The 14,165-nt window shown below is 43.0% G+C and overlaps 1 protein-coding gene across 1 annotated transcript in view; it reads right to left on the reverse strand.

Moving 5' to 3' along the window:
- Positions 1–14,165, reverse strand: part of LIN28B (lin-28 homolog B) — a 99,495-nt gene that overhangs the window by 84,565 nt on the left and 765 nt on the right. Inside the window, exon 2 of the mRNA XM_039728293.1 lies at positions 5,102–5,150. Within this exon, the coding sequence (XP_039584227.1) occupies positions 5,102–5,135 (34 nt within the window). The 5' untranslated portion in view covers positions 5,136–5,150. The remainder of the gene's footprint in view (positions 1–5,101; positions 5,151–14,165) is intronic.

The following is a 14,165-nucleotide window of genomic DNA, read 5'->3' on the forward strand; positions in this document are numbered from 1 at the left end:
CACACGTGTGTGAGGACATGGATGGGGACACGCGTGTGTGCACACACGGACGGGGACACACGTGAGTGCACACACGGACGGGGACACACGTGTGTGCAGACATGGATGGGGACACACGTGAGTGCACACACGCACGGCGAGCGCCGGCAGGCATCCGTGGCACCCTGTGCGCACAGCGCGGGCAGATGCGCAACTGGATCGTTACTAATTTCGCATTCAAATTAGAAAGGCGCCGGAAACGCGGTATCACCTTAATATGCCCCAGAATGTGCGGAGATCCAGCGTTTCACAACATTTCTGGAGGGGGGATGGGGCGAGGAATTGTACTTCACAGGTTTCTCCGCCATCTCTTTCCGGGGGAGGGGATGTGATTAATGACTTCCTAAATAAGAGCCCAGTTTTCAAGCCGAGAATTGGAGTGAACCTCAATCAGCAGTTGGGAGAGGACTGACAGAGAGAGATATTTACTGGAGAAGAGGGAGGAAAAAAAAAAAAGCCTCGGGGGAAGAGGACAAAGAGGGGAGAAATAACGGTGACCGGGGACTGCTGTTTTAAGTCTTCACTGCCAGCGGGAGGGGGGATCCAATTCGGAGAAGAAATGTGTGATATGTAACGGGCTTGGTAACAGCCCCTTTGCCAAGGCACTCCCCTTCCGCGCTCACAGGTACACAGCTATGGATGGCCCTGCCCTCCAGCCCTTCCTGCTGCTCTACGCACGGCCAAACGCTTCCAAAATAATATTTTAGAAACGTGAAAAACAAACAGGGGAGAATTAGTTTTATTCTTCCACCTGCCCATCTCCTTTACTGTAAAGTTATAGATGAAAGTATTCTGTCCTCGTCACCACCTACTCGCATTAACCTGTCTTTCCATGTGGTATTTATACATATATATATATATATATATATACACACATGTATGTGCTATAAACGTTGCCCATACCTTGTAAAAACCTGGAGTCCGACTTTCTTTTTAACCTCCCCCCTCCTCCCCCCAGCATCCTCTCTTATCCCAAGGACGCACAAACAAAAGCCAAGGCAACAAACTGATCCGTGCAGAACCTGAATGCGAGGGGCTTATGCATTTGCAAAGCACTTGCTGTTGTTTGGGAAGTGGCGTCGATCAGTCTGCCCAATTAAGGGGAACGCCTTTGCCCCCATGGGCCTGTTTACTCCTTTTGTTGCCTTTCAGGAAAGCGTCAATTCCCCTGCTAGCGCCTCATTTCTGTGTGAAACACCAAGGTGGAGGCTCCGTGTGATCGTTTGCAAGAAAGAGGCGAGGGTGGGCAAGAGTGTACAAATACAAGCACCCTGACAAGTGGAGCAGAAGCTTTAAATCCTGAAATTCCTTTGCAGTCTTCAACCGTAAATTTCCTATAGGTTATTTCAACAGTCAGGTCGACTTCCTACACTGACCTGCCTTTCGCAGTCGTGCTACATAGCACTGCTTTTGGCTCATAACCTCCTTTCCCCCCTTACAATAGATTATTTTGCAATATTAAATCTCCAGTAATTTTATATGTTTGGATCTTATGACCGGGACGATATCTAAAATGTAATTAATGTACGCGATTTTAATATACCTCAGTTATGAAAAAGAAATTAAGGTTACCGGAAGAAAACAATCCTTACACCTCTTACTTGAACTGCCCAAGACTACATATGTTGTGGCAGAATAGCATACTTATAAAAGACAAGATCCCTCTGCCCCTGAAAAAACAGAAAATAACCGTTTAATAAAGTTTTTAGAGTCTTTATTTTAAAAGATCGATTTATTTTACCGGTATTCGGTATTAAAAAAAAAATCCTTAGCGGCTAGAATATTGGTTAAACAGACACAAACGAGTTGATTGAGTTCATTAAATGGACAAAATGTCATCTTAGCAAATTTCAGTGAAAATAAAATTTCACTATATGTTCTTTTATTAATAAATGAACGACTACAAAACCACGTAAATAAATGAAGGTAAATATCTTGGTTGCAAAGTTTTTCTTAGGTTGCAAAATAAGTGCAGATTTTGTAAAATGGAGGGGGATGGGATTTGCAATGTGTCTTTACTGAGATTTTCAGGCCTCCAGTATTAGTGGAATTAAGGTTGGGGTCACTGGACTGGTCACTGGTGTCAGATGTTATCGACTCATTCATTTCCTGCAAGGGACATCAGCCTTTCAAGTTTTGTGGAAGGTAGAGAGCTGTTGCCAGCTGGGAACTCTCCGGGTAAAAGAACAAAAAAATTTAAAAAGATAAAAAAGGAACCCCAACCAACACCCTTCCAAAATTCATTCAGAAAGGAGGGGGGAAGAAAGAGGTAAGAAAACCCTACGGAACAAGCCAGTTCGTGAAAAAAAAAACTAGTTTAATGGTAATAGTTTACATTTTAAAAAAATCCATTTCTATCCTTCCATTTCGCTAAACAGATGCTAATTTTGGAAAAGACAATTATAGGAAGCTGGAATCATTGTCTTTCTACTTGCACAGCAAGAGCTCCCTTGAAACTATGTAACCAAAACCAGTGGTGTTGGATTTCCTATTTGTCACCTTCCTAAAGCTTTTAAAGTCCTAACTTCGGTTTCTTCTATTCCCCTAAACAAAACCAAAACAAGGCAAAAAACCGTACAACCCCCCTCCCCGAAAAAAAAAAAAAAGGGGGAAAAGACCCCAAAAAAGAAAGGGAAAAAAAAAAGGAAAAAAAAGAGAAAACCCCAAACTCAAAAGAAAACAGGGAAACAAAACCAAACCACAAAAATCCAAACAAACGACGGAGCCGCGTGCATGTGTGCATTTGAAACAAAACGCGTGTTTTACACTTGAAAGCAGAGCTCGGGGTGCTGCCACCACTTCCCATTTCAAAGCGCAGCCGGCGCTGCTGGCCGACGGGCGGCAGGAGGGGCAGCGCCGGCGCCGCGGCGCCCTGGGCCCCTCTCTCCGCGGCCCGCGCTGGGCTCCCGGCGCCGCCCCGCCGATGTCGGACCCAACGAGATGCCCGTCGTGTTTTCTCTACACGGTCTCTGCCGAATGTGTGGCCGGAGGTGGGGGCTTTCCCGCCGCTCCTACGGCCGGGAGGCTGTGCCGGTGCGGAGCTGTTCCCGCCAAAACCCTCTCACCTACATTTTGGGCGCCAAAGCCCGGGCGCGGAGCCTCGGGCGTGCAGCGGCCGCGCTCCGACAGGGCCCGGGGGGCGGCGGGTCTGTCCCCGCAACCCTGCCCTAGAGCCGGGCTTTGCCCCCGGGCTTTTGTTTAACACTTCCCACAAAATGCGGCTCCTTCCCAGCGGGGACGTGGCGAGGCGCCTTCCCGCGCCTTTGGGAGAGCAGGGTCGGATGCGCTCGGGACTCCGCCAGTTCCCCATGGCGGGCTTATTACCCTCGCTTTAAATCGCGAGCATTGATAGTAGAAAATATGCATTTTGTCTTTTTTTTTTAACAAAACAGCGCCCGTCCCGGTTGCGCGCTGCCACGGCTCGGATCGAGCAGCGACGGGATTTGCCCGACGTGCGACCGCGGGTATGAAGTTACAGGCTTTATGCACCGCGCCTGTCCCGAACCGCGGCTCTTTTCGGGAAATGCAGTTTCGGGGCTCAGAAAGCGCCTCTCTCCCCTCACTCCCGGCCGCCGCAGCAGCCCGGCTTTTTGGCTTCCCCGGCGCTCCTCAGCCGTCACACCCAAGGCGGACGCTCCCGGAGCCCGCCCCTGCTCCCTCACGGGGACGGGGCAGCCCCCGCCGAGGTTCGCAAGCGCCGCTGCTCGGACTGGGGTCGGAGCGCGGTTTCAAGCATGAGCTTTGCGAGCACGTTCAGTTTGAAGGAGGAGCGGCGGCCGAGGGTGCGGCGCGGGCCCGCCCTGCCGTCCGTGCATCTCTGCTGGGCGTGCCGGCGGTTTGCGGGGCGCTCCTGAAAGTACTCCAATTACTGTGATCCCGCGTGGGATCCGCGGGCAGGAGGGCGCGGGGGGCGCTCGCTCGGAGAGCTCGGGGCAGGATGTGGTCTCACGTACATCAACCGTCTCCCAGCTGCGCACTTGCAACTGATAGCGGCCGCTTCCCCGGGGGATTTAAGGAGGCTCTGGAAGTCGTCGCGGGAGACCGTCTGACAGGGCTAACGCCCCGCAGGGAACACCGGCCACCGCGGAGGGACCGGCCACACGGCCCGGTGTCACCGCTTCGCCTCCCGCTCGGCAGGCGCGGGACGATGAGCGGACGGGTCCGCGCCTCGGGCGCTTTCGCTCCAGCCCGTCTCCTCAGGCGGGACACTCCCCGACGGGCAAGTGCCCGGCGGTGACACGGACAGCTCCTCCCGCCCCAGCACACAGACAACCCCCGGCGCCTGCCATCCCAGCGCTGCAGGGAGCGCGTCCCGCGGTGCGGGATCACCGGTGTCCCCGGGACGGGCCTCCCTCCCTCAGGGGCGCAGCGCCGCTCCGCGGGGAGCTCCGCGCCCGGGCCCGCGCATGCGCCGACCCGGGCGGGCACGGAGGGCGCCGGGGCAGGGGGACAGACGGACGGGCAGGGGGATGGACGGACGGGCAGGAGGATAGACGGACGGGCAGGGGGACAGACGGACGGGCAGGGGGATGGACGGACGGGCAGGGGGATAGACGGGCGGGCAGGAGGATGGACGGACGGGCAGGAGGATGGACGGACGGGCAGGGGGATAGACGGGCGGGCAGGGGATGGACGGGCGGCACTGCTGAGGCGTCGCGATCGGGGGAGGTGCGTGGCGCTAGTGTGGCAGTGGCACGGAATTAACTCCACGAGTTTAAATTTTTAGTCCGAGATTGAGGTGTGTGCGCCCACCGGCTGTCTGCCGCGATGGTGGTCCCGCAGCGCTCGTACAAACCCGTGGGCTCCCACCATTTGCGACAGGTATGTGACATGGGGTTATTGTAAATAAACTTTCCTCATGTAATTGTTTATTTTTCTTACAGAAGCCGAACACTCAAGACTGCATCCAACAAGAACTCTGAAGCCTGTGCACAAAATTAGCGGTTCTTCCCCATCCCACACAGTGATTACGTTCATGAGAGTCAGCGGGACAGAAGTGCTGAAGCACCTCAGTTTCACAGACACACAGTCAGCCACGTTAGACGCTGGAGAGAAGACTGACCTGAGCCTGAGGAGACCTTCTTGAATGACCTCATCGTCTTCTGAGGAACCTAAAATCAGAGAGCGGGAGTCAGTACCGCGTTCACTGTCCCGGAGTACCGTATTTAATTACCTCATCTGCAGTTTTACGGCTCATTAGGAGGCCATAAAATGCCAGGGCATTGCCTCTATGAAGTGACCTGTAAACCTACTGTTTGAGACTTACCTAGCTCATCAGAACCACAGTGAGATAACCAAGGCGGAAGAGAAAAAAAATCAAGTGCTGCTTTCCCCCCACCACCCAGCATCAGTAAAAGCATTGCCCCTTTCATTAGTCTCTTATGAAAGCTACACAATTGATGACAAAAGGGAAAAGACACAGATTTGCAGAATATTGGAAGGTGTTGTTTTCCTCTATCAATATTTAATTGCAGTAGGTAACCTAAGAACTAGTATGTTGTCTTTACTATGCTTAAATTGTACATATTAAACAATCAAGTCATATCTTGTATATGATTTAAGAAAAGCCAAGAAAAATAATTCTCCAGGATTCTTTCATGGTCAAAATAGTAACTCAATGCCCACTTATGAGTATCAACAGAAAAATGCTTTTAGTTATGACTTACAAAAGTGCAGAGCATAGTATGTAATAATATGAAATTCTAGGTCTCAATCTAAACAAAATCAATCAGTCATACAAATACAGACGTGTGACTTGACCGAAACTTCATAAAAGGTGTACTTTTGTTCTAGTTGAAAAAGGCCTGGCTTATTTTGTATAATGTCAACACAAATATCACACAGAAAAAACCTGCTGCAGATGGCATGAAGCATTAAGGAAAATACCTTGGTTTTGGAGTATTCCTGTTACTTAGGTTGTCCAGTTTGCTTAACAAATGAAGGATGAATAGATAGGAGCATGCACAAACTCACCTGCCACAAGCCTGTCCTCCTGTCACCCTCTACTGTCTTTTTGAATAATCTATGTTAACTGAAACCCCTTCAAAAAGAAACAAGGAATTCTAGTATCAACCTGTTTAGATATAAACCCGTTTCTCTTCTGTTTTAGAGAAATCTGAGTTCTGTCTTTTTTCCAATTTAAGAGGACATCGGGACAGCTATCCTGCTCTCTTAATAAAAACCAAAAAATAAAATTTGATATCCTACTAGGAGTGAGCAAAGTCAGTAGAAGAATGAACAAAAACAAATTAGAACCAATTTTCGCTAACTTCTTTTCCCTTACAGTCAAATATCCTGAATCCTTTCCAATGTCAGAAATTGGAAAAGGGGATGGTACAATCTTTCTTTACAGTGCAACAACACTGGCAAGCTGACTCAGTTCCTCATCTTTTGTAGTATCTAAGTTTTCCAATGGAATCGTGAGGACTTTTGTCTAGTACTAAACCTAACTCTGCTTTTACACCTTCAAGCACTGAAGCCCAATCTCTTGTATCTGCTTCTTTGTTCTGCCAACCTGTGGCTATGTGGCTTTTGTGTCTTTCAGATTTACTTGCATTATTTATGCAACATAATGAAATATGCAAGCATAGAGCAAAGGATCCGTCCCTGGCTTTGGAACATAGCCTGCTTCAGTTTATGAAGGGATTAAAAATAAGTATTTGGGGGAGTGGTGCTGGGATTCAAAGGAGGAAAGTACGGTTCTTAAAAAACTGTGGCAGAAAACAGGACAAGTTCAAGTAATTATTGTTTCTAGTACTGTAATTTTGTAACACATTTTAAAGGCATCACATATTCCAGAGAGTCACAGATTATTAAGCAGAAAAATGTATATATATATTTTTTATAGTTATTACAAAAAGCTTCCTGATACAATACTTAAAGCTTGACATAAAATATATTCGTGTAGAAGAGCCTGGACATTTCAATTCTATGAACTCATTTAAATAGATAGTTTAAATGAGAAACTATTCTGGCATGTATTTTACTGTAGCCTACTGAAAGACATACAAAATCAGCCTCTGATTTAAATGGAAGCAGCTTTGGGCTATGAAATGGGTCATGCTGAACTCTCCTGTGCCTGCTTATGCTGTAAAAGCAAATAATTATTTTGGCATTTTACTTCTGAAACTATCTTGGCATTTACATGAACTTTGTAACTGCAAGTAAGTAAATAAATGCTGCTGAGGAATTGTGTACTAGACAGCAAGATGTTTCCAGCGAAAAAGTCACTAGCTTTGAAAGCAATCCCTATTTTAACTAGGCGTTCACAGCATGTGGAAGGATACTGTAACAGTTAGCATGAAAAATAATGCAGGAGAACACCATATGGAATTATTGCTGGATAGGAAATACAATGAAAAGTGCAGTATAGTTAAAGGCACACTGACAAACACCCAAAAAAGGTAATCCACTTTCCCTTACAAGTAGCACATTGTGTAATTCAACTAAATTTACAGCTTATGTAATCTATTTTTGGCAACTTATTGATCAGTAAAAAATAACAGCAAATTTGTATCTATTTAAAATTAATTCTCTGAGATATGGATTGTTTTGAATTCATTACCTTAAGCAGGTTTGCTGCCAAAGGAGTTAGAAACATTGTTTGGAAGAAAGTAAAGCAGACATAAATAGTTACTCCACTTAAGTAAGATATATGCTTTCCTCCAAAAGTAAGTTGAAAAGAAAAATTAATCTTAAACTTGTTTTTTTCACAGTAGTAGCCAAGGGACTGTTTTCTTCCAGAGTAAAGACAGCAGTATTTTTTTTAAGAATGCTGAGTACTGTAAGTATGATTAGAGAGTAGAAGAACTAGAAAACAAAACCCACCAATCCTTTATTTTATAACAAACAAGGAATATAGTGATGCAAAGGAATAGGGGAAAACATTCCAGTGTTGAAAGGATCTTCTTTCAGTTAACTCATCAGGAGTGAAGACTTAATGGATGAATGCTGCAGAGTATACAAAAAAATTTAAAACTTAGGTGAACAGAACCTAAGCATAGTAAGAGCATAAAACATGAGCTTTTAAAATGTATCTATATACACATACACACCAGTCAGATATATTAACAAACTCTGGTGTCACTTGAACCAATCAGTAAAAATTAACCTTATTTACTGTTCTTGACTGTGGATAGAAACATTATGCACACAGTATTTTGATTTCAAACCTCACAAATGAGTGTTGTCTGGCACTCTGAATTCACATGTTTTACACAGATTCCTCAATGTGCAATTCTAAATATTGGATTTCCTCCTCAGATGTTTTCATTGTTTAAACTCTTTTTTCCCCTTTTAATTTAATTCAGTTCAATGTAGTTACTTTGAAATGCATATATAACAAAAATTAAGATTTCCTGAAAAAGTACACTCAAGTGTTAATGTCCTTATGCAATGACAGGGTGGATAAAGTTGAAAGCTCTCATAATTTTATTCTTTGTTTAGCCATCATTTTATTTGCTTTTCTTCCCTACTTCTGTTTATACACAATTACAATATTTTTCTAGCATATGAAGGTGAAAGCAAGCATGTGTCAGATATTTAAAAATACTTTCACAATGCTGATTTAAGAAAATTATTGAAAACTAGCAAATGAAAACTTAGCTTTCTTTTCTACTTTCACTCACTTTTGTCACTGATCTGAAGGAGGGTAACTACAGCTTCAGGTAAATAACACAGCTAGGCAATAGCCCAGATATGGGTTTCTTTCTGATATGGAAGAGGCTAAGCATATCTTAGTTTTTAGGAAATGAACAAACAAACAAACAAACAAACATTCAGTTATACACCTTTTAATTATGTGTAAGAATGTCATTTGACTACAGTGAGAACTGGAATAAAGAAAGGCAGAATGTGCTTCCACCATTGTTCAGAATCTGATTCTTTTGGGCAATAAAAAGGATGAAGAACTCCACACAATATCAGAATGAAAGACTGACAATTCTAGGGTCAGAGTTTCTCCTCAAAATTAAATGCTACTACTATACTGACAATTGTTTAAGCAATAAAAACTATTAACCATTTATTTAGTTTAAAATGTTAATAATACATAACAAAGGAATATGCTAAACAAGGTTATTTTTGTTTAAAGGATTGAAATTAATTATGTACAATTTTCATATTTATTGTATTTGATTTAGTAAAATATGCAATTTCTTATGGTCTGTATTTGAATATACATATAATGATCATAATTATTTAATAAAAAGCAATGTAAACCAGGTAAGTTTCAAACAATAATTTGTGATTCAAAGATGAATTTTTTTAACACACAATGTAAAAAGGAATCACTACTGTTCTATTTCTTACATATTTAAAGGATTTAGTTTCCAGTTTACTGTTAGCAAGAGCATTTGAAATTGCTACACATTGATTTGCTATACAGCAAATGAAACAATGAGAAAACTACCTTGTGATCTTATTATATGTTTTCTGATGGATTTTTCTTTGTATTTCTTAAATTACTTAATATCAGTATTTTGTAAGGAAAAGAACTTTAAAAGCCCTAATTCTCAAATCATAAGCAGGTAACATTTTTCAGAGCTTGATCACTGATTTATTTTGTTATTTATTTCTGTGAGAAACTACATATAGAGAGTAAGATTTTATTTCCCCACTTGCTAACTATTTGCAAACAAAACAACACCAAATGAAGTACTGAGGAAAAAACCAAACCTGCAAAAGGTCAAATTAAGAACGAATCTTATGACAAGTTAAGTTCAGTATTTGTATAACGTACAACTTTCACCAAGGTTATAAAAATACTGCAGCCAAGTAGGATTTTAATATCATCCCGTCAAAAGTGATGGCACTATAAGTTTTATTTTAAAAATGAGTAATTTTTATTTACTTTTATAAGAATTTTAGCATGGTTTGTTCAGACCTTCTTTCTGGGATGTTTTACATGAACACTTGTTTCGATGGAATTCACACACCTTCACATATCTCTTCCTTTGCACAGAACTTTTGTCTTATTTGCATGTGCTATTTACCTACAAACCATAGAATATTTTCTTCATTTTTACTGGGTTTTTTAATCACTTAATTATTACTTGAGAGCACTACTAATGATGGATTTTATCATGATTTGTATTTTGTAATACGCTTATCAAGTACTGATATGCCATGGATATTGTTCATTAAAATAATCAAACATTGTAAAGGGCAGATGAGTGTCTGTATTTCAAACACCAATATTCAGTTTCCTAGAAAAGTGGACAGTTCAGGGCACATCTTTCCTATTTCAAATGGAGTGGACATCAGTCCTGTATGTCAATGGTTTCTAACTGAGTCATTGTTTAAAACAACCAAATAAAGTAATCTAATAGTCATTTTTTATAAACTTTAGTGGAGATAGGTTATCAACTCAAACCAGAAAAAAAAGTAAACAAGAACATCAGTGATATATAACTAAAATTCACAATCTCTAAAAGAAAATATGAAAACTTTAGAAACAATGTACACATCAGTAGCTGAAGTAGGTACATGATATAAAGTACCTGGAAAAAAAGCAAAACCCCAATATGTCATCCAAAATTACTAGTGAGTGTGTACACATTTTAACAGTCAAATTTCTAGTAGTTATTCTTAGGTATTTCATTACTGCATATGGTCAGCCTATAGAATATTTGAATACCTTCAGAATATTTATGAAAGTTTGGTTCAGTCTAAATGTGATATGACTGATAGAAACACTGAACAAATACCTTCAAATTGTTAGAACACTGAATCTTAGTGTATATAATAAAATAATAATTTCAGTTACAGTCGGGTATTAGATCTGTCTAATTACTTCATATGGACAGACAGAATGCTGCAGACTGGAAGTAGGATTATGGGGAAGTGGTTCACTGGAAATGATAAGTATGTGCATGAATGCCAAAATGAATGGACCTGCAATCTAACTTTATTGAAACAATAGCACAAGCAGAATTTATTTTTTTGGCTAAAATCACTGAAAAATCAGAAAATGGCTACACAGCCCTCTCATCTCTGAAGCAGTAATATTAAATACAGATGGTGGATTATTACATGTTAACTTAAGAAATGTATTTAAATATTTTAATATAAGACAGACACATTTTTGCATCAGTAACAGCACAAATAATTCCCTAACAGAACTACATTCAATAAAATAGGGAATTGTGTAAAACTACTTCTATTTCTCAGCTACAACTGACTAGTTAAATACTACAGTCCTTGGTCTTCTATATAATTAAGCTATTGTTCAACTATGAAAAAACTAGAAACTGATTGCTTGAAAATGAGCTGCATGACCTTTGTCCTGGTTTGTCACCTCTGACCTTTAATTTGAAGGTCAATTCATTCTGCATATCAATTCATTCTATTTTTAGAAGCAGAATGTATATTTTTAAAAGTGTTATCCTCCCATATGAAACACACCATGTTGGTTTTGTCTTCTTTTTTTGTCAGCCTCTACACATCACACCAGAGGAGCATATTTGCTTTTTATTGTGCAACTGTATTTGAAACATCCAGTGTGCAATTACAGAAAATGAATGCTTGTCTCTGAGATGAAAAAAAGCTTTTAATTTTTTTTTTTATGTAGTGGAGATGTTGCAGCACATTAAAGTGAATTTGGAAAAAAAGATCTAGACGGCACACCTTTCTAAATTTGTCTTTTTCAAACAGAGGAAAAAAGGAGAAAACCCTATGCCTGTGTTTGCCTTGCTGCTAATGGACACCTGCTTTCTCCTGAAGCTTCCCTGTGCCATGAGTGGTTATTTCGTTCCCAGTGATGACATGCTGTTTTGATATTCACTTTCAGAACGTCCTTTCATAAACTGAACCCGTGGTTAAAAATAGCGAATACCAAGTTCTTGTCTAGTTGCTGGATTCATCCGCACACTTCCATTTCACATAGGTAATGTTAAGCTTCCCAACTTGGCTACAAAAAAATCTGCGCTGCTGGGAGAGCTCGTGTTCGGAAGGAGAAAGCGCTGTAGTATTTGCCATCGATTTTGCTGTCAGCATCCGACACCGGTGCGATACAGCGTGCTACATGAAGGCCCTGGGTGAGAGCGCTCCCGTGCCGCGGCCCCAGAGCCGCGGGGGCAGCGGGCCCGGCGGGAACATGGCCGCGGGCTTCAGCACCGCGGACAGCGCCGCGCCCGCGGAGAACGGGCCGGCACGGCCGCCCCTCGATCCCCTCGGGCCCCACGATCCCCACGGCCACCCCTCGGGCTCCGCGGGGGATGCGCGGCTGCCCGCCCAGGGAAAAGCGCTCCTTTGGAAGCCGCCCCCCGGCCCAGCTCGGAGCGACGCGCGGCGCTCTCGCCTCTCCGCCCGAGGGTCGCGCTGGCGCCGCGGGCTTCAGCTGCCGCCCAAACAAAACGCTGCCACGGGGTTACAAAGCACAAAAAGAGGAGGAACAAATGGCTTAACCGCTTGGGCTTTAAAATTCACTTCTGTGCTCGGCGATGCAATATGAAACACTGCGTGTGACCTGCCACTGCATCCTGCAAATGGCCTAGACTGCAGCTGCTCAGGCCTAGGAGGGACAGCATGTGGGGTTTCCTACTTCCTTCTGCATGCCCTCTCATGAAATTCTCAGTACATGCCACCTAATAAATTTTCAGATTAATTTTTTTTTAAAGTTTTGATAAAAGTGAGACAGCAGCACATGTCCTTTACAGAATGTATTTTAAAATGATCAGAGCAGAATTTTGTAATACACACATATGCAGAGTTTTCAGTACAGCTGCATTTTTGTAACTACTGCAAGGGACAAACATCAGACATAATCACTACCTTTGCCATTACATACATGATTCATTTGACTACAGCAAAGGAAACTTGACTTCCTGGTGTATTAATAATTTAGGTCATAATTTAATTCAACATTGATCCTTACTACTCTTATACCAAAGGGGAAAAGAAATCATCATCCTTTGAAGAATTATGGCTTAGCTGCATATATTACAAATAATTTTTCAAACAAGTTTGTCAGTATTACCTCCTCTGAAGTCTTAGTTTTTTTGTTTGTTTGTTTGGGTTTCGGTTTTTCTTTTCAGTAGTGTGTTTAAAAAAAAAAGTGAAGCATACAGGTATCAGTCAAAGAGTAAACATGCACTATTGCACTTCAGTACAATGTTATATACAGATATCACTAAAAGTATACACAACTACATTTAACTTAACTGTGACCAAATTGAGCTGTAATTATTTTCTAAGTGTCCGATGACTTGTCCATGACAGGACACTTCTCCTGTCTCCTTGCAATTTCTATGCAAGATGGGAAATTCCAAAACAGGTGGGAAAAAAACCCACAGCCCTGTGAACGGCCTATTTCAGCTGTAATTATTTTCTTAGTGTCCGACGACTTGTCCATGACAGGACACTTCTCCATACTTGCAATTTCTATGCAAGATGGGAAATTCCAAAACAGGTGGGAAAAAAACCCACAGCCCTGTGAACGGCCTATTTAAAAAGAACAGCAAGACCAGTTACATAAGGAAAAGGAGTCAAGTCTGTAAACAAATCTGTGTAGCATGCACTACTGTTTTGTCCCATCACTGCAAGATCATCGTACATCATTTACTCACCATCACTAACAAGCTAACCGGCTGCTAAGAGAGAACCAAGTAAATGACACAAATCTCTTTAGGTAATATGTTTATCAGATTAAAATGGGTAATTCCCTCATGATAAAGCTAAAAAGATACTTAAAATTAACTTAGACTTGTCAAATTTATTTAGATACACCAATTGCATATTTTATACAGCTTGGACAAAATGCGTGCATTGCTGCTGTTTACTTATTTTTAGATTGACGTTCTCATTCGATAGCTGGTTATCTGACCTGCTGTGTGGTGTACTACGGTGACACAACAGCCGAGCGGAGCTGCCGGCGCTCAGACACGGAGGTACCGCGGCCGTACCCTCACCGCGGAGCCAGCGGAACCGCGGCCGCGCCACCACGCACGGAGGAGCAAGGCGTGTTGGAGGCATTTCGGCACTTTATTTGTTCTCCCCCGCACCGCACCGCGTCCCGCACCGTGACGGCCGGCAGCTCAGAGCCAGCCGCGGCGCTGCGTGTCACGGTGCCCCGGAAAGCCCGCCCGCCCGCTCGCCGGCGGGGACGCGGCCCCGGCCCCGGCGCTGTC

Source organism: Passer montanus, unplaced genomic scaffold, assembly GCF_014805655.1.
Source record: "Passer montanus isolate IOZ18808 unplaced genomic scaffold, ASM1480565v1 scaffold11, whole genome shotgun sequence".
NCBI lineage: Eukaryota > Metazoa > Chordata > Aves > Passeriformes > Passeridae > Passer > Passer montanus.